The 21,035-nt window shown below is 38.9% G+C and overlaps 1 protein-coding gene across 1 annotated transcript in view; it reads right to left on the reverse strand.

The window, feature by feature from the left end:
• Window positions 1-21,035, reverse strand: part of SORCS2 (sortilin related VPS10 domain containing receptor 2) — a gene marked incomplete at both ends in the record, with an annotated part of 571,047 nt that overhangs the window by 65,346 nt on the left and 484,666 nt on the right. Inside the window, 3 exons of the mRNA XM_082482792.1 lie at window positions 1,982-2,084; window positions 3,491-3,637; window positions 9,810-9,989. Of these exons, the coding sequence (XP_082338918.1) occupies window positions 1,982-2,084; window positions 3,491-3,637; window positions 9,810-9,989 (430 nt within the window). The remainder of the gene's footprint in view (window positions 1-1,981; window positions 2,085-3,490; window positions 3,638-9,809; window positions 9,990-21,035) is intronic.

The following is a 21,035-nucleotide window of genomic DNA, read 5'->3' on the forward strand; positions in this document are numbered from 1 at the left end:
AATTTCAAGGATCAGGCCAGAAGAAATTCAAACTCATTGTTTGTAAAGTATTTCTGATAAGAAGCTTAAGTTTGCACTGATATCAGGTTTGCCAGGTCAGACTGAACGTGTGCACTGAATCTAGATGACCTGAGCATCCAAATAATGTAAAATCCAAGTCAAAATCAGAGTTGATTCAGCTCACCTGTTGGCAACGGGTTGCAGTTGCTCTTTAAGACTTTTAAGACTCTAAAATAAGTCCCTCCGCTCCGTTTGCAACTACGTGACCTTCTGTCAGAGAAAGGACGTACTGCACTACTCTTGGGCAAATTTTTCTCACTTTCACAGCATCCCTCCTAGCTTTTTATCCAGCTGATACAAGTGATGGTGCCTCTCTACCATTTCCATTGCATTTTAAGTTGCTCCACAATCGAGTCAAATTTAGCATCACTCCAGTTCTTAATGATCTCTGGATGTCATCAAAAAGCCTCCCTCGTATTCACATTGAGTAAAGTTGTTGACAAGTTTACCTACTGCTACAGGAAGACAATGTTACAGTGACAAAATCTTGCCCCATTCTAGGAAGGAATTAAGGGCAAAATACTCTTCTTCATCCTTAATATCATCTTGGAGAAGAGCGCACTTACATGCCGCAAAACTCAACCAAATGCAAACAACCCCATATCTCAAAGAATATCAGTTCACCACATCAGATTACAAAGCAACGACAGAGAAAAATGAAATAGAAGTAATGGACTAATTAATTAAACCTCATTGCTTAATTTGCTACTAGAGAGCATTCAAGTACAATACGGTGAGGCTAAACTTAAGAACCTACATTAGAACAAGGTACCTCAGGAGATCCCTGAGACGGAAGTTGTTTTTTGAAATACTGGAATTCATAAAATGTGAATTACACACCTAATAGAAATGTATCTACACAGGCACTGTATAAATTCTTAGTCTCATTTGTGTCAATAAAAACATCACAGTGTTTCACCAGGCAGGTCTGCCTCCAGTAAAATACTTTAAACTCCATTTACACTAGGGAAAAACTTGAAATCTTCAGTCATATTGAAGTAATGGCAGCTGTCAGTCTCTTTCAACACCAAATATGCTCAGGAAGTTTTCAATTTAGTATGCCATTTATAAGAGACTAGTGTAAGCTAGGGCAGAAAGCATTATTGATTAAAAACAGATATACTTTTAGGAAAAGAGAAGCAGTACGTGTGTGTATTTCACCTAAACGTAATGCATAACATGAGAATAAAATGCTGTTTAAAAAACTCTTAGAACAGTCAACATTTCAATAATTTTGAAACAAAGGAACAGAAAATTAAATGAAATGAATAGATGAATCACAAGGATATAAAACACAACAAAGTTATGTGAATATTTTTCTTGATGAGTAGTCAACACTGGAAATTCTTTTATTAAATGCCACTTCACAGTTCCATGGCTCCATATGCATGTTCTAATGGACAAGCCACAACCAGCGTTGTTCCCATCACAGAGACACATTTGCCTCTTTCACTTCATTTCTCTTTAGGCAAAAAGCGAATTAATAAAAGTGACAAGACAAATTATCTGTATCTAAGCATAAAAAACAAAAGCTTGGCCACTGTCTACATCAGTTTATTGGATTTTCTGGGCTATTCATGATGCTGGAGGCCCTACACCCCACTTCTAGAGAAAAAAAATGCAGGACAAGTCCTTCGGCCACCATCACTCCTCCACATGACACTAAAGGGGAAGGAGATATTACCCAGCATAGAGAAGCATAATGTATCCTGTTATATATCTGTCCTGGAAGACACAGCTCTGGGACTTCAATTAACTTTTATTAAACTGTTTGATCAAGAGATCCCATAAAGGGTTATTCTGCAGGGAAAACCTTATATTGGCAATGTTTCTACCACGGTGTTGTTAAAAACCAAAAGACTAAATCTACAAAGAACTGCTGCCACATTTCAGGTCTCAAAAAATAATTTTATGCGTTTACCTGCCCCCATTATGAGCCCTGGTGCAGTGTCCTTCGTATGGACTGTTCCTGACACATAGGGATTGTCTGCCCAGCGGAGATGGAGGTGAAGATAGCAATCAGGCTTGTGGGGAAGAAAAGGACAGGTTTTAAAAAAAAAAAAACAAAACACAAGTGGTAACAGTTATGCTCCTACAATAATGAAAGTGCAGTCAGAGAGCAGCTTCAGCACTGTATGTCTTTGCAGAGAAAAAGAATTGCTGTTTTCCATGGGACCAAAGTCCAGTCTGAAATATCCAGTTAATGTTAACTAACTAACAAGAATCTCTGGTGATGTCTGCATAGTCTGCCACTGCCTCAGCAAAGAGATTTCTGAACTCAAAAAACTCAGGATGAAATTATTGTACAAAAAACCCGTGTGACAGAACAATTGCTTAAAAATTATAACTAACAGCAACAAGTATTGTATGTTTTTTGGTCCCAGGTGACTGGTAAAATGATGACTAAAACCAACTGCTTGTACTGAAATTTCTTTTTTAGAAAAAAAAGCGCTGTGAAAAATAGCATAATGACTTTTGGACACATCTATCACCTCTCCTTGCTAAGCAACTTTCTGCTTCTTGCTCTTTGGGCAGTGGCACCCAGAGGTCATATTGCTCACACCAACCTGATCATGAGCTTTACCAGGAGCGGGCTGCCAGCACTGCCTGGGAGCTGCTGCCACTGCCATCCCTCCACTCTTCTTGGAGACCTCCAGATCAGACCCTGCACGCTTGAAACACGTAGCGTGGTCTTCAAACCTTCAAAAGTAAGCCAGAAGCTCCAGCCCTCCGGTTCTGCTACGTGGAGAGGGATCAAAGCTCTGGCAGTGGCAGGACTAAAAGCATTTATTTTGCCCAGCCATGCAGAGCCTGGAGTCCCCAGGAGCAGAGTCAGTAAGAAAAATACAAGGTTTTCAGTACAGCATCGAAGATAACAAAATATTATGGGTAGCTGGGACACCTAACAAACTGAAACAGCATTATCTTACAAAAAGAAAGGCCTTTTTCAGGCAGTTATCTGTGGTGTTTATTTTCAAGCAACTGTCAAGAGTTCCCTTTAACAGGGAAGCAAGGGTTACCTTGGTTTAAGATGAAACAAAAATATGAAAGATGGAAAGAGAAAAAGTATTGGTAAGCTCTGTTTGACTGATTATGTGCCCCTTATATCCAGAGACAAATGACTCTTGTCCTGACTGTTCTGAACTCAGTTGTGTGGCTCACACACAAGAGAAAACATCTTCTTTGTGTCAAAGTAAGGTCTATATTAAGAAATGCAGTGCTAAAGACGGGGCCATGACTACTCACGCTACAAGATGACTGGACTAACAGCTTGTGAAACCATCGCTGTGTAACACAAGTATACTTGCCTACTAGTTTGGCTGGTAAACTTGCTGCAAAGCTCTCGGGCTGTTGGAACTACTGCACATCCTGCCACACAAACAGTTCTTGTGCACTTTAGAGAAAGGAGAGGCTAAAAAGAACCACTTACAGGTTTGCAGTTTGTCGGTTTGCCATTCATGTCAACGTCTGGAGGGTTTAGAAAATCCCAGTCACGGCCTTTGTTGTAGGTTATCAGAGTTGTAACTTTCCCATCAATTTTCTGGTTGGCCAGAAAGACTCCTTTTACACCTCTGACCTGGATCATACAGGAAAGAGGGTTAAAGACCAGCACATACACTTTTTTTTTTTTTTTTCAACAAGCATTATCCCTGATTAGCTGCTCTTCTGTGGCTCTGAACTGGGTACCTCAGGTAGTTTCTCCAGTAGGAAAGTGAATAATACCTTAATAAAAAAAATAAGGGAAGGCAAAAGGAAAAGAGGAAAGGGTGAATGGGGGAAGGGGAGGATAATTATTAACTGACTTGCATTTCCAAATGTATTTAAAAAGGATATACAGTTCTCTCAATGTCAGAAGGCTAATCAAATTACATGTAGTTCATACAGCAAAATATGAAAGTTACAATAGCATGGCCCTACTGTACACTACTGTTACACTTACGGTTCTGCATTTTTTTTAAATATGGGCATCTCTAAAACGTTGTTCTACAAATGATGTAAGCAATTTATAACAGCAACCTGACTTTTACACTCAAGTCATATGACCCATATCATATAAATAGTACACAAATAGGTTACAATAACAAAATACAGTATAATATTTTTCAAAATAACACTGAATTAGGAAGCAAAATTGTCTTTTGTAGGAAATAAATGCAGACAGATCATCCAGGGAAGAAACAGTGAGGGCTGAATCAACCTCTCAAGTATCTTAAATGCTTCCACCCTCAGCCTACCTTCACACATTCAGCCTCCCTTCACCTGTTTAACCTCTGGGGGAAAGAACGAAAAAAAAAAAAAAGTTTACAGGCTCCCTGTTCTTTTGGGCAAACTTTGTTACTTTATTTAAAAAAAAATCTGTATTTGAAAATTATTACAAGTCAGAGCGTCAAAGTTAACGGGGATAATTTTTAGAAGCAACCTGACAGTAATAGCACCTTAATATGTTTAGTTCTAGCCCTAACATTTATGTTATGTGATAATATTCTACCCAATGGCATGAGATAAGATCTTGTATTACATTCAAAAGTTTCCTTAAGAGTGTTCTTGTTTCCCTTGCAATTATTTATGAGGCTTTTTGAATTTTTTAAAAATTCTTGAAAATGTGTTTCAACTCATATGGCAGGCTCAGGGGAGACCTTATTGCTCTCTACAACTACCTGAAAGGAGGTTGTAGTGAGGTGGGGGTCGATCTCTTCTCCCAAGTAACAAGCAAAAAGAGTAAATGGCCTCAAGTTACGCCAGGGGAGGCTTAGGATGGATATTAGGAAAGAATTCTTCACCAAAAGGGTTGTCAAACATTGGAAATGGTTGCCCAGGAAAGTGGTAGAATCACCATCCCTGGAGGTATTTAAAAGATGGGTAGACATGGTGCTTAGGCACATGGTTTAGTGGTGGTTTTGGCAGTGTTAGGTTGATAGTTGGACTCAATGATGTTAAAGGTCCCTTCCAACTAAAGACAATTCTAGGATTCTGTGTACCATTTCCAGCATAGTACAGCTCTCTAATCTGCTTATGTGCTGACATTTAACAAAACCGAAGCATTCATAGCAACTGAATGCACAAGATAGCCAGCTCTTCGTATAATCAGGAATATTTGCCTCTTGCTGACATGATTAATTCCTGGATTTACTATTAATTTTGTATCTGAAATATTTTTTCCTTCTTTCCAACTACTACTTATAAGCTCCCTTTGACAATTTAACAAAAGTCTGCATTTAGGGTGAAGAGAAGGCATCCCTTCCAGCAGGCTACAGGTTTGATACCTATTGTTTATAAATATATGCTTTTTTTCTAAGGAACCGATCTGCAAGAGAATAAGAACACTCTGCTGGTTATGGTAATAGCCTAGAACTTGGAAATATGTTTACATTTAGATAGCCAAATTCTGTATAGACATTTCAATACCCCACTCCCTCTTGAGTTCCTTTTCCTTAAGCGCCTTGCATGTGTGGTTGGTTTACTATCCAGCATGCTGGAAGCTCAGAATCACCTCCAAGTGAGACATATTATAAAAGTCAACTACTTTGCAGTGCAGGTGAGAAAAGAAAGGGGAGGGAAGAAACTAGAAACCTGTTTTCTTTACTTTGAAAGCACTCCCATCTTGCTGGGACAAGACAGTCAATCTTCCACAGATGGCACAGTCATGAATACGACTGGAAAGCCTGGCAGTTCAAACTCGGGAAGGTAGACTGGGGGTTCGATTTCTGTGCATGTCTTTCTTCCAGTGAACACAATATTAAATATTTAAACAATAATTGGATCAGGGACTGCAACTGAGGTTTCCCTCTTCATTTGTGAATGGCAAAACCACTGCTGCAACAGGAATATTTTTCTTTCCTGTCTCTGCCTCTCTTTTTCTCTCGTTCTTGTTTAACGAATATTTAATCATTCCATATAATCATTCAATGGGAGTCAGGCTAAAATTCTTCTGCATTCCCACTCCCATCTCTGACCCAACCAAGTGCTAGAGTAACCTTTCCTCTCTAGAATGTGGGACATAAGTGTTTGAATCTATCAGACAGAAAAGTTATGACAAAATTTCTTCCAGTGTCTCAGTTAACTTCTCTCACTGCTGCTCTAAAAACAAATAAAATCTGATTGGTACTTCAGCAGTTCTATGGTGAATGAAAGGCATAAACCCTGCTTGAAATAATAAATAAGTTCCAGGCATCTATCTTCAGAGCAAGTTCAAAAGCATGATGTTTGGAGTGATGCATCAGCCTAAAAACTAATAACTAATATAAAACTATGGTGTGTAAAAAATGGCAGCTTTGAAACAGCCCATCCCCTGTAGCATTTTCTATTTTATTTGTCCTGTGACCTATGTAAATACACACCCGATTCTTTCTGTAAATGCTGTATGTCAAATCTACCTTCTGGATTCAACTGCGATGCCGAGGCACCCAAATTCTTCTGTACTTTCTACTCCTTGACTCAGTTCCCTAACCTAAATTGGGAGATTAGCAACTTTCTACCAAGGAGAACAAAGATTCACATTAATATAAGGTGCTATGGAAAAGAAGACATTTCAATATTGTTGAGTGTTCAGTTACTTTGAGAAGCAGTCCAGTAGCTACCCAAGACAGAAAAACACAAGGAAATTCAAAAGTACCTCTCCTTTGATTTTCTTTGGACTTTGGACTGGACTCTCAGAGAGTCTATTTGCCAAAACAGTTCAGGGGTTAGTGCTTCCCCAGCACTCTTAGAAAAGCACCTTGTACCTTATAAACCTATTTTCTAAACAGGTTTTCTGCTATGACTATGCATTCTGTGACACATTAATTTCTGCATTATTACATTACTGGTTTTACAGCCAAACAATATTCTATACTACTTGGTAGCAAGAAGCACAGCTCAGATGGCCCCACAGTGTTTATTAGCAGCAGTTACTGAAATACGAAAAATATAGCTATGTAAAGAAGTTTGTGATTAAAATTTTAATACATACAATTTGTTGTTTGGGAAAAAAAGGATGAAGAATGTGTACTGCAACTTGTGTAGCTCTTACCCATATGAGGAGTCATAACAAGATCCTATCTAGAGGTATTACATTAGCATGCCCTTTTTGCAAATATGCCTATGTCAAATTTCTGAGTGGTCCACATTGGCAGCACGTGATAAAATTTCAAGGACATGGTCCTTTTGTGCAGTCACAAATTTCAAGGGCGTGCTCCTTCCTTTTTCTTTTCTTCTTTGAACAAGTATTTGGGAATTACTCCCCTTTCTCACACACAACATGAGAAGAAATATGGTACAAAAAAAAAAAAAAAAAAGATAAAGCTTATAATAGAAAATGAATGCAGACAGGTAGAAACCTATAAAAGATTTTATAGCAGATGTACAAATCAAAGATGAAGTCAGGGCAGCAGAAGATAACGAAAATGAACAGTCCAAATTTTAAGGAGAATTAGGCACTGGTGGAAAGAGAAATTGTAAACGATTGAGGACTGTCTCTGTGTTGCACTGAAGATTCCTCTTCCCAAGATGGGATACCTGCATTAAAATGCCTGGAGATAAAACCCAGACTAGACCAAAAAAATCCCATCCTCAAGGACTGCAGTACCTGTTTTATTTAGTAGCTATTTAGTACTGCGTAAATAATCCAGACGTTACTTGTAGATGTAAATACTTGATCACATTCTAGTAAAGATGACCACTAATTATTTATTGTATAAGCTATCTGGAAGGTGTAGGCTTTCTCATTGTAAGCAAATAAAAGTATTCCATAATGCAGCTCTATTCCAAAAATAGCTCTAAAAAATTGAATTGTGTGGCTCCACATGTATTGTTTTTCAATTATGCTTTATCATGTACACATTTCCTTTTTAATGCAACCCTACAAATTAATCCAGCACCCACAATAATTTACTGAATAAAGTAAATAACTCTTGTAGACAAAAGGACAGCCAGGGGTGGCATCTTTGTACAACTTATCTGAAATGACATGCTAGAGGTGACGCAGGGAGAAGAGATTGCACTCGACTTCCCTTTAGCTTTGCATCCCTCTGGAGTGACCAGGAGCAGAGAGCTGCAAACTAACGCTCTCAATAAATCACCCTGTGGGAATGCGGCTGCACACAATGTGTAGCTTCACTCATTAAGAAGCCTAATTTCTAAAAAGGTAGAGCCTAGAAAATAATCATTGGTAATGATACACCTTTTTGTTTTACTATAGCCATTTGGAAAGAAAAGCTAAACAAAGATGTAGCAGATAAGGGGCAAAAAAACTACAATCATTTTCCCCCACCAAGAAGAGTCTAATTACCGCCATTTAACAGCTCTGTAAGTGTATGAATTGTACCCTGAATTACTACAAACCTTTTCCAGATTAGTCTAGTGCATTTATAAAGATTTTTTTTAACTAACAGCAGGCAGAGAGTAACAGTGGCCAAACTGTGTCAGACCAAAGGTCCATTAGTTTAATACCCTGACAATGGCCAGTGCTACGTGCTACAACAAAGAACAGAACCAGAACAAACGTACACATGTCCTAGTTTCAGCTGGGATAGAGACAATTTTCTTTCTAGTAGCTGCTGTATTTCGGATTTAGTATGAGAATGATGTTGATAATACATATTGTTTTAGTTATTGTTCAGTTGTTGCTAAGGAACGCTTATATTAAGTCAAGGATTTTTTCAGCTTCCCATAGAAGCTGAGAGGAAGCATAGACAGGATAAGTTGGCCGATGGAATATTCTATACCATAGACATCACGCTTAGTATATAAATGGGGGTTGGCCAGGGGGTGGGAATCCGCAGTCACTGCTTGGGAGGGGCTGGGCAATCGATCATTGGGCGGTGAGCAATTGTATTACATCACTTTTTTTTGTATATTCTTTTACTATTATTATTTTCTCTTCCATTACTGTTCTATTAAACTGTATTTATCTCAACCCATGAGGTTTGGGGTTTCTTTCTTTCTTTCTTTCTTTTTTTTCCTTTTTCTTCCTTTTCTCCCTGTCCTACTGGGGGGGTGGGGAGCACAGGGGGAACGAGTGAATGGCTGCGTGGTCCTAGTTGCCAGCTGGGGTCAAACCACAATAACACCTTATTACACTTAAATGTCATCATCAACAGGAATGGAATTGATAACAGTTTGTGCTACTCTTCCCAAACACTGTAATCTTCAGTCTTTTCTTTTGCTAAGTGCGCTGATGTTAAAACCCAAGATAGATTTGTTTACAGATGAGTTTGTCTCATAGTAAATACTGTTGGCACAAGACACCTACTGAAAGCAAATGGATTTGCTATTCAGTATCTGATTTTGTTGGTTCTTCCCTTGTCTGAGCTGACACAACGTAGCACAAGGCTCGCAGGATTACTATTTAAGACCCTACTGGCTAAAAGATGTCCTGCTCTAAGTCAGGAAGCATATCACTGAGTCACCTAGAAAAAAAAAACCTGTACATAGGCAGCTGCATAACTTCTTACTTATAATAAATTGTGCTGCCAGCTTCACTTTTCAATACCCTAAAAAAAAACCCCCACAACCTCAGCCAATTCTGGTTTTGCACATCCATGGAATCCCATACCAAGAATCTAGTTCTTAGAGCATACAACACATTAAGAGGGCAAGAGGGAAACATGTATGTATTAACGATGCACTACGAATAAGAAAGAAATGCTAGCCTTTTTACATTAAAGATAACTGTGAAAATACATTAATGCAAAATTAATTATACGCCAACAAAATAAAAACAAAATAAAACTCCACCCAGACTACACAGATGGGAAGAGATAAAGACCTACCTCCAGAATATCTATCAGGACGTTCTCTTCTGGCTGCTTTGTGCTCCGGACGTTCTCCAGCAGGATAGAATAGTAAACACCTTGCGGGTCAGACTGGTACAGGTTGTACGTGTCTGTCTGGTACCACTCCTGAACAGCCACAAACACCTGGTTTTCATCTGTACTGATTATCTGTAAATCCTGTAGAAAAAAATAAGATACAAAATGACTCATTTTCTCACCATTTCTGTTTTACAAACAATAAGTTGGCCAGGAGAGCTGAATACGGGGGGCAGGGGAGGGAAGGAGGAAAGAAACGCATCTGAAAGTTCAGTGGCAGTAATGTCTCAACATAATACTAATCACCGTGCTGTATCCCCCCACTCCAAGGTGGTCAGTCAGTGCCTTCTGGCTACAGATTATCAGAGTGCAAACCAGCTTAGTGAAGACCCAAAATCATGAATGTGCAAAAGCTGTGATCTGCTTTGGCTTTCATGGGAAATGACTTCCCGAAAAGAAGGAAAAATGAAAAATGGAAAGGAAAAAAAAAAAAAAAAAAAGCAAATGATTTTCCAAGATCTGGATGAGAGTCAACAGAAAACTGAAACAACATAAACAAAGATAATCTAAAAAAATAATCCCCAGGTACCTAAAGAATTAAGAACTGTTTTGTCCAGGGTAAAGCATAACATAGCACAAAGAGGATCAGATATAATTTACAGCAATTACACATAGGAAGTAGTATATATCATGCAAACAGATCATGTATATTATAGTACATAACACATTTATCTATCTATGTAGACAGATCCACTTCAATATTCAACAATAATAACATGAGAATCAACATTCTGCATTCATTTCTCAAGAATTTCAGGCGTGGATACTGCAACAGCTTTCTTTCAGTTTTCCCAGATTCTTCACTCCAAACTTCTCAGACAAAAAATGCACAGCTGGGGAAAATAATTTAACACTAATATTAAACAGAAGAAATAAATCAGGAACTCGCAACACTGAACTAAGCTTAGCAAACAGAAAAATAAAAGGACATGAGTTTGCAACAGGATATGGCAGCATAAAGGCAGATGTTGGGGCTACATATGAAATGACAACTAGTCACGGAGACTGAAAGCTTGTAAACTACGACTTTGGTACTTAATTGAGAAACTATATACAGCTCTGGTCACCTTATTACTGAAAAAAAAACTAAGACAATGGAGTGAATATGAAATAAAGCCACCATAATGTCAAGAGGATATGAGCTGGGGAAAATTGGCTTCAAAAATATGTATCAAGAAAACAACTTTGTAGAACTAAGAGAGAAATAAAACAAACTCTGTAAGAATCCAGTTAAGACTGAAGAAAATGTGAGTAACACTGAGAAACAATGAATACTTGGCAAAGCATGGCAGTCACGCTTTAGGCAACATGCATGATTCAGTTGAGGCACTTAAAAAAAAGAGACATAAAAAAAATAAAATAATACAACGGAAAGAATTCTAATATGAATAAAAGATGATTTTTAAATAAGTATTCGTTTAGTTAAATTTGAAGTATTTTTACATCTGACACATCTCAACAGAAAGGAACCTAAATGAGTTTCCTATCAATGACAGCTCAATGTTGTTTTCAAAGACTTTCTTGTTGAACTGTGTACTAAAGTAGGTTTTTGTTTAGCATCCCGTTAATAAATCTCTTTCCTCTTGTACTCAAAAATTACTCAGAAGCAGAGTCAGGCAGAACTTCAATTCTTTCCATCTGAGTACGAAATAGTAACTGTTCTGCGACAGAAATGCCAGCAAAACACAGCAACTGATCCCAACAGGTTCTTTAAAAAAACCTCCTACATGTACAGAACGCTTCATCCTGCCTTAAATATATGGCTGAGTAGCCCACATTACACCACATCTAATACTGAATTCACCTTCTCTTTTGCAGCGTGAGAAAAGCTCTCATGATTATCCATTAAGTAGGGATGGAAGTGAAGCAGATAGTGAAGCGTGGAGTGAAGAAACTTCTTTTTTTCACGTGAAAACCTCTAGAAAACCCTTACTCTCCAGTGATGCCAGGAGCTTTCAGCAAAATTATCATCTACATTCTTATGATAAAACATTTATACAGTGCCATAAACAAATGCAAAACTCCAGGAAGGTGTTTTCCTTGCCCCAAGCTCGGGTGGGGTGGCAGTGGTTACATGGGTGGCCTGTGGTGGTGGCACAGTTGCAGTACTCATGTCTCAGGGTGGGGTGGGAGATGCTGAGGCAGCAAAAGCACCACACAGAGAGCTAAACCACTTGGTGCAAAAGGTCAGGAAGATTAATTTTGGGCAGACTGGATGGTTCAGGTGAAAGAAAGAGCGATTGGACTGGAGAAGTTTACGGCAGCAAATGAGGGCTTACTTTTCTCTTGGTAGTGACTGTTACCAAGAAAGAGGTTTGTACGCTCAGACTGTTTGATGCCATTTTTTTCTGAGGCAAGAACTTAATGGATCCTGGTTTTAGCAAGGCAAATTGCCTTTCCACTTCTTTGAACTTTGTTCCTTCTGTTCAGAATTTACTCTGTCAGATTTCTAGTTCCGCCTTACTACTATTTCTTTTTGCAGTGATTTCTCTTTCCCTCAAGAAGCAAAACAGTCCTTCAGTTATACTAACTTGCAAGAATCCTGCACAACACTTTCTGTCTACAATCATGATATGATCTTCTGAGAAAACTAACAGACAAAGCAACGAAAACTGCAAATTGCATGCATGATATCTTTAAAATTCCTGAACGACACAGACTGTTGAAAATCTAGCTAAAACAAAGCTAAATTGTCATGTCGCTCTTACTGACATGACATACGCTGCTCAACAGATGACAAGCACACGAAGATGGGATATCAACAAATAGTGCTAGACAGAACTTACGGTCAGTAAAGAGTCAACTAGCAAAGACATCTGAGACAGAAGAAATATCTTGATTCAAGGGATCTGAGTTTATACAGCTTTACCTAATTCATGGCCACAGATGCTATCTCAGGCTGTAATCTCAGCAGATCCTATATGGAAAGCATTCATTCTTTGATGATTTCATGCTTGGACTACTGCAATTGCCTTCTTGCTGGACCTCATGCTTTCTCTCTCCACATTCTGCAGGCTACTCAAAATCCCGCTGATCATCTAATTTGTCTCTAATTATGCTATTCACACATGATTTATTCAAATTCATTTATAAAGATCTTCTTTACTGATGGTAGAGGTCTTCAGAATTCAGAACATTTATTATCACTACTCAGATTTTTGTTTATCTCCACGCTGCTTTTTAGATACATTCAGTATTTGAGTTCTTGTCCTTCCCTTTCATTTTCATGCTCAAATGAGAGAGTCTGGGTACTTTTGGGTGTGCTGAGACAGAATCTTTCTCCAGGTTTGCCATAACCACCATGTTGTTTTCTCTGTGGCATGCCTTTTTCTCCAAGGACATCCTTTCTCTCATCTCTACTACGTTATTTCTGCTCTGTCTCATGTCTTGCTGACCCAAGCATCCACATTCTCATCGTTCTCACCTCTCTCTCTCCTTTTCGTTTTTGCAAACCTCACCAACGGCACTTTGTGTCAGAAATAGGCTGTCATTCCCATATACAACATCCTACGGTCTGCCAGCCAATTTTCTCCATTAGCTTTATCTCATCTTTCTAGGTTGTAAGCTTTTCTACAGCTCTGAGAATACTTCCAATGCTACTAGCTGTATTGTCCAAAGCTCCTTTTTTTTTTTTTTTTATGTCTAAATCCCCCATGAGATTTTTAGTTCTGTTTTCTAAGGTGCTTCTTCTGCACGATATTCTGCTAATTCCTTTGTCACAATGTTTTCTTCACCCTCATCTCTTCACTGAGTAATATACCACACTAACCACAGATGTCTGTATGTTCATCGCTAAAAATCTGTGGAAATACTCATAGGTTCAAGACAGTAGGCCAACCTAGGGCCAGGTCTACCTATATGTGCAACCGAAGAAGCCTGCAAAGTACTCAAAAATCCACTATGCAATCAAGTCCATCGGGTCAGTTCCCTATGGGCGGATGAGAGCAGACAGAAAACAGCCTTCAAATAATGTAAACAGCCACCCCAAGGAAAATGGAATAAACTGTCTTCTGTCTACTTGCAGTTAAATACTGGCTATAAATCGCAGCTAAGGAGATTTAGGTTAGACATCAGAATATCCTTCTATAGTATGGGGCAGTCATACACAATGAGGATAAAATGCTTAGGGAGGTAATCTTCATCCTCGGAAGTTAAGAGTAGATTAGACAAATATCTGTCAGGACTGGTTTAGGCAGATGACTGTTTTGGAAGAGGACCTCTCAAGATCCTTTCCATGTCTATTGTCTGTGAGATCCTGTGAAAATAGTGGAAAATAAAAACACACCTTTATTGAGATCACTTGAAATGTTACCCATACAAATAGAAATATCATTAAAAAGACAGGATTTGAGTTTTTGGGGCTTTGTTCTGTTTTTTGTTTTGGTTTTCTTATTCGTTTTTTTGTTTGGTTTTGTTTTTTAATTCAAGAGCTATAATTTCTTAACTATGCTGAAGAAAGTAAACAATTTCCAGACAAATAAGAATTTCCACTTGATCATGGAATTAGAATTAAGGAATTCTGTTGAAACCCTTTGGATCAGAATTACTTTCCTACAAAAATGCTAAACAAATCCTGAAAGTGATCAAAGACTGCATATTAAAAACTGGTATGATTAAACAAGGCATCCAGTGACAGGTCATACGACTCCTGCCCTCTCAGGGACTTGTAAGCTGCTGTGTTTGTACCTTACATCAGCAGCAGAGAACACAATTGTTCAAATAAACACAAAGACAGTTTCAAAGTGATACTAGAAATAATTAGACATGTTAGATGAGCACCACTTCAAAGAAACATCGTATCACATGGACAAACTCGGTCTATTAAACAAAATATGTGAGTCTGAGGGTGTGCACACAACACCGACGTAACTGCACATTCAGCCATGCAATGGAAAGCAAGCATCCAAGAACTCTTCCAGCAAGTACAAACAAAATATCAAATATTACTTCTTAAAAAACTTCCACACTGCTTGAGAATTATTTCTTTACTTTAAACACAGAGATACCAACATGATCAGTCTAATATTTTTCCAAAATTATCTGCTTTTAATGCAGTAGAGTCTGTTTTCACAGAAGGCTGAATGAACACCAAATCAAAAATCAAGTGTCAGTCAAGAAGCACAAGATCACTAAACAATTTAAAGAGTTGAGTTTTTGAGAGCTGAGAATAGGTGGGAGGAAAGAGGTTTAGAGGAAGAAGGGAAGAGAAATACATTTAGGGTTAGGGTTAGGGTTTGGGAGCTGACCTCTTCTCCCTGGTGACAAGTGATAGGACAAGAGGAAACGGGTTCAAGTTATGTCAGGGGAAGTTTAGATTGGATATTAGGAAGCATTTTTTCACTGAAAGGGTTATTAAACATTGGAATAGGCTGCCCAGAGAGGTGGTGGATTCACCATCCCTGGAGGTGTTTAAGAAAAGGGTAGATGAGGTGCTTAGGGACATGGTTTAGAAGTGGTGGTTTTTTTTATCAGGGTAGGTTAACGGTTGGACTTGATGATCTTAAAGGTCCCTTCCAACCTCACTGATTCTATGATTCTATGATTGTTTTCACTGTATACAGCCCCTTACCATCTACACTTAGTAACTCATCAGCCTGTAAGTCTGCTAATACTTCATAGAATTTTATATTCAATAAATGCTCTATATGGTTTACTATATTACTAACCATGCTAAGAAACCCTATGACACAAATAAATACAATTACACCTTGAAGACAGAAGGATATAGAAGATTACAAGGATCGTACAGCAAGCCAACGCTCCTTTGGGTAGTACAATGTGCTGATGACATGGGAAATATAATTAAGTGAAAACACTGTAGGCAACATTCAGCACAGGCGATAAAATGCTACACGGGCAGGACTGTGGCATTTTAGTCAATAAGGCAAATAAAAAAGAACTTCAAAATTCCTGTTTTTCACGTCTTACAATTTTCAGTCCAACGTCAGAATTTTGCCCCTCTGCGATCTTTTAATGCTGTGGTTGGGCAATATGTTAACTTGAAGCAAGTGATAAATTAAACAGAGAATCATGAGGAATAAATGTGCAGAAGCACTACAGTTGTAAGCACTGAATGCTGTGTAGTCTCAGCCTTGACCTCCAGTTGCACCACATTTATACCCCTGTAATCTCTTAAGTACAATCAAGGTAATTGGATGGCAAATATCCCAAAGATAATCTCCCTAATCTTCCTTGCCTGGCTGCGTAAAATGGTGCAAGGAGAGAAATCAGAAATAAGTTACACCGTGGAGAAAAGAAGAGTTCCTTGAATCCACCCCGGCTGGATTTGTACGACTGGGGAGCCAGAGAGATGCTCCATCTCACGTTCACTGGGTAGTGCTGTGACACTGCTCGAGAAAGGAATACTTCTACTGCATCAAATACCACTGCTACCCGCATTTCTATTATGTTTCCCTTTATTCTTTGTCCAACAGCCACTCCAATGGACTTTCGGAAGGCTGGAGAAGTAGTCCTGCTGCAGCTGCACTCTGCTTTTCTGCCTGGCCCAGAGGAACGACGCCAGCCTAAGCCTCCCTGAATGATGGACGCCAGAGGTGGCGAATGGGCTGCCCAAGCGGAGCAACAATTCTTGGGAGACCAAGAGCCTTGCTAAATCAGCTCTCATAGCCTCAGTGCTGCGTAATCCAACCATCACGCAGCCAGAGCCTCAAGAGAACTTTGTCTGCTGACAAAAGGGCTGCAGGAATCTTTCCTGCCGTTTCTGCTGGTAATGAATGGGCCCATTTAAGGACTCCTTGAAAAAGTTTTGGTAAGAGGGAACTTGACAGAGAAGGGAATACACGCTTCAAAAGACTGACGGCTATTTAGGGAGAAAGAGTAAAACTGATCGAAATATTTTACTCTCGATAGCGTTACATTTATTATTGGATGATACAGACAAGTTTGGCTGAACAGATAAGTTTGGAAGAAAACCTGTGGTTAAAATAATGATGTATGTCTCAGACTGAGGCGAGGAAGAGGTAGGCCTGTTTTGAGTCCCTGAGAAGGGCACTAGGGGATAATCAAATAAAAAGAATATATGGAGTTGATGAAAGGCATGTATAAGAGATTCATATTACCATGAATACATTAAAGATTGTAACTTATTTCTAAGGCAATAGGATTTTTTCTTCTTTTATTTTTGTTTATTTTTCCCCTGTATTCTCTTATCATGGTTACCTGAAAAATTTTATGTTATTGCCTATTTCACAAGATTGAAAGGACATAGAAAAATCAAAATAGATGAAAGAAGCTTTTTCCACTCCATATCTTTTCAGAACTAAACTTTCTGAATTGTAGTAGGGTATAACAGACAATAAAGCTCTCCCATTATTAAGATTTTGTAGCTGGCATGAACAAATGCAGAATCAATGAATGCCTTGCATCAGTTTATAAAAGGAGATCATTATCAATGGAGTTTATTTACCAGAGGTGGGAAGGGACTCAGAATAATTAAATTCATCCAAATTGCACCAGTAAAACTACCATAATTTGTAGCAGATTCCTGGGTTTGGTCAGCAATTTTGTTAACAGATTTTTTGCTTAAACTCTCAGAATGAACTAGCTCCTAGTTTTATTGTTAGTCACATTACAGCACCACTCAAAATCCCAAAGAAGGACCAGAACCCAACATACTCCCTCCTTCTCCACACCAGACTTCTCTAGGCAAGGGAAATCAGGGCTGCAGGAACTTCTTGCAACATAAACATGACGACTCTCCGGACGGGGCTGCAGCCTGCGCCCCTTTGGCAGAACTGCTCTCCCAGCAGCAGCGGCTGAACCCCTGCTCCAGGCTGAAAACAGCCCAAGGGGGATCGCCGGACCTCCCTGGATCTTACACTAGATCTCCCTGGAACACATCTGCATGCCTAGCAAGCCATCCCATGACACAAAAGCAATCCTACTGCTCTTGGCTCGATTTTGGTATTCGTTTCCTACCAGTTATTCACTTCTGATCTATCTCTAGCAGCAGAGAACAAGCAATCCTGGTAAAATGGAATATAGCCTAAAAGTCAATTCAGTTTTAATACAATCACTCCAAGTTTCCTCTTCTGTTTTGGGGAGCATATAGGCAGCCTTTAATACGGTTTTTCTACCACCCTTTGCTACCGCTCTGCCTGGCAGCAGCCAGCACTTGACTCCTGTCAAACGCAGGAGACAGCTGTGTGATTCAATGCAGTGTCAGTATCAAACACGCTATTAAAAAAAAATATCTCTCTCTCAACAGCAGGCAAAAAAGCCCCCCCCCCCAAAAAAAAAATCTGAATTCTGTTCATTAGATGGCCCCCAATGGCTCTGGTTTCTCCACATACACAGAGCTATGATGTGTCACAAAAACGTGATCTAAGTGGCACTGTGGAGCCAGAGCCTAGAAGCTTAGCACATGTAAAGCTTGGCTGGAAGCCGCTTTTAGCAGCCTTTGATTCACAAGTAAGGAGGCATTGAGATATGTCTAAAGACAAACATTTACCCTTTCCTAGGTTTCTCTTTGGGGGTACCTTTGGACAAAGACAGACACAAATGCCAATAAAAACAATATAAAACAATTGAATAATTTTTTTTTGGCAGATTTTCGACTTCTTCATATCGAAAGGAAAAGGAGACATCAATAACATTTTGTAATTACTCAGTCTGAACATGTTCATTCTATCTCCATATATAAAATCACCATGAAACGCATCTGGGCTGCACAAGAATAGTATCTGAAGAGCCCAGTGCTATCCCCTGAGGCTGGAGCCTGGTTTTCCTGCACAGCTTTCCTAATGTTGTTAGACACGTCCTTGACCAGTATCTTCTGACTTGACTACAGTTTTCCTTCCCTGTACGCAATCACTGCTCAAAAACTCTGGCCAGTGACATGAAGCACTTTACAGACACTGCTTGGAAAGCAATTTTTGGAAGCTTCATGCAGTTCTTCGGAGAAAAATGAAATATAGCCTATTTCAGACCAGCTTCATCTCCTGATTAGGCAGAATCTAAGACTGAGAAAATCCTGAACTCAGTTCTTTCAAAATCTACTGGTTTTAATCAAACTTAAACAAATTCTTTGTAAATGCTTTCATTCTGTTTATCTCCTACCACCATAAAAGTAGCAACTCCACTGGCACGTGCTCTAGATGTACTCTTAATGTGCCAGTGTCTTTGCTGATATCCTGCTTCTTTGCAAAATTTAATCAGTAATTTATTCCTATGAATCTTTTTCCTTCTGTTCAAACTGGATCGGAAGATACATTTCTACTGCACGCTGATGATTCCCACTGAAGCACAGTGTGATGAAAAATTTCAGCACCGGTTTCTTATTTACTGCAGTATCTAAAAATTCTGCTGTAATGCAAAGGTACCAAATCACTTAAAAAAAAAAAAAAAAAAAATCTTCTACAGAAGAGGTTAAAATCTCTCCCATTCAGCACTGTTCTAATGCATGCCTGGCTTCCAGGCCCTCTTAGTGAAATTTTCAGCTGTTTTGTGCAGATACCCAAGAAACTTCTCTTGGAGGCATCATAAAAATGCTAAAGAGATACAGTTTATTTCGTTCCACTCATCAGGTACTGCCTGAACTAGGAAGAACACAAAAACATCCTTTTCCAAATGACACAGTCATCCTGTTCCTAGCTTTCTATTGACTCTATCCAAAATGAAACCATTAACTTCTAATTTATTTATTCAGTCAAGCCTGGAGTTAATCTGCTTAGAAAGGAAAAAAAAAAAGACAAATAAACAAAACCCGTATTTTCCAAGACAAAGAATTCAGCATGCAGCACTATTTCAAACAATCCAGACTACATATGACAGAAATACTAGTGAGTTATGACTGACATTTTTTGAGTATGTCAGAAATGCACTCAGTAAGACCATATGCCCAGTAAACTAAGCATCCTTTGCAGATTAATGGATTTTAAGGCTAAAAGTGATGATTAGATCCCTTAGTTCACTTTTTGCTGTCTTTCCAACCAGAGAATTTCCAACAATTATTTCTGCGTGTTTTATAAAAGACAGGAGGAGCAAGTAACTTCTATATGGTTAGAGCAAATCTCAGTTATGATTTGAAAACTTCAAAACCTAGAATATCTCTCACTTTCCTTGGCACTTTTTCAAATACGTAATCACCAACACCATTAGGAAGTCGAGCTCCGTTTCCAATTTGAATGTGTCTGGATGCTGCTCCCAGCTATGGTGGGTCTTTCTCTACTAAAGCGCTTTTAAGACACCGTATTTTCTCTCCATAAGGAGGCTTCTTCACTACAATCAAGTCACCTCTTATTCTGCCTTTTTGAAAAACAAATTATACTTTTTTTCAGGGTTATTTTTCAATGAGAGTGCTACGTGGATCTTGTTTATAGCACAGTGCCGCAAACACAACACAGGTCATAGAGGACTGCAGAGGAGTAGTAGAAATAAATGACTGGGGAGGAATTCTTAAACTGGTTTTGCTGCCAAGGAAAGCTCCATGGAACAGAGATCTAGATCACCCACTGTGTGCTGTGCTTCCAGCCTTTCCATAGCATTTGCTGCTCTGCACAACTGATGCAAGCTCACCTATTACAAACGTGGATGCCTACAAGAGAATAGTCTCATATAGTTCTTGAGTTCTGAAAACCTCCACGCATTCATTGAGATGTGTCAGATACCTAGATCTGAACCCAAATAACTTGCCTTTTATTAATATAGTGTACTGCGATATTGATATTTACATCAGAGGCATGTGTAATTAAGGACGTGTAGTACACATCCAACATTTAAAAAAAAAAAAAAAATCACTTTCCTGAATGCTTGAGTAATTATCCACTACTGTCTACAATCATAACACCCTGTGCAACTTCTAAAAATTTGGGTCAGTATGTCCATCTTCTACGTGATGGCAGTATCGGGAAGGACAAACATTGCTGCATTAGCCAAATCCAGCAGATTACTGGGAATGAGAAGGAAACTGCAACGGAAAGGTGCAGATACCTGCACAGGCCATCCAGAAGCAGAAGGAAGAAATGCCCAGGTTTCTCTTATAAGATTTCTACCCTTCCATTTCCCAACAGAAAACATTTGCCTGCACAAGTTAGTATAGTCAACACTTGCACTAATGTGCTGACACTTCTTTAGGAAATTTGCCATCAGCAAAATATTCACAGCTTG

The sequence above is a fragment of the Vanellus vanellus genome (assembly GCF_965231255.1).
Source record: "Vanellus vanellus genome assembly, chromosome: 4".
NCBI classification, from domain to species: Eukaryota; Metazoa; Chordata; class Aves; order Charadriiformes; family Charadriidae; genus Vanellus; species Vanellus vanellus.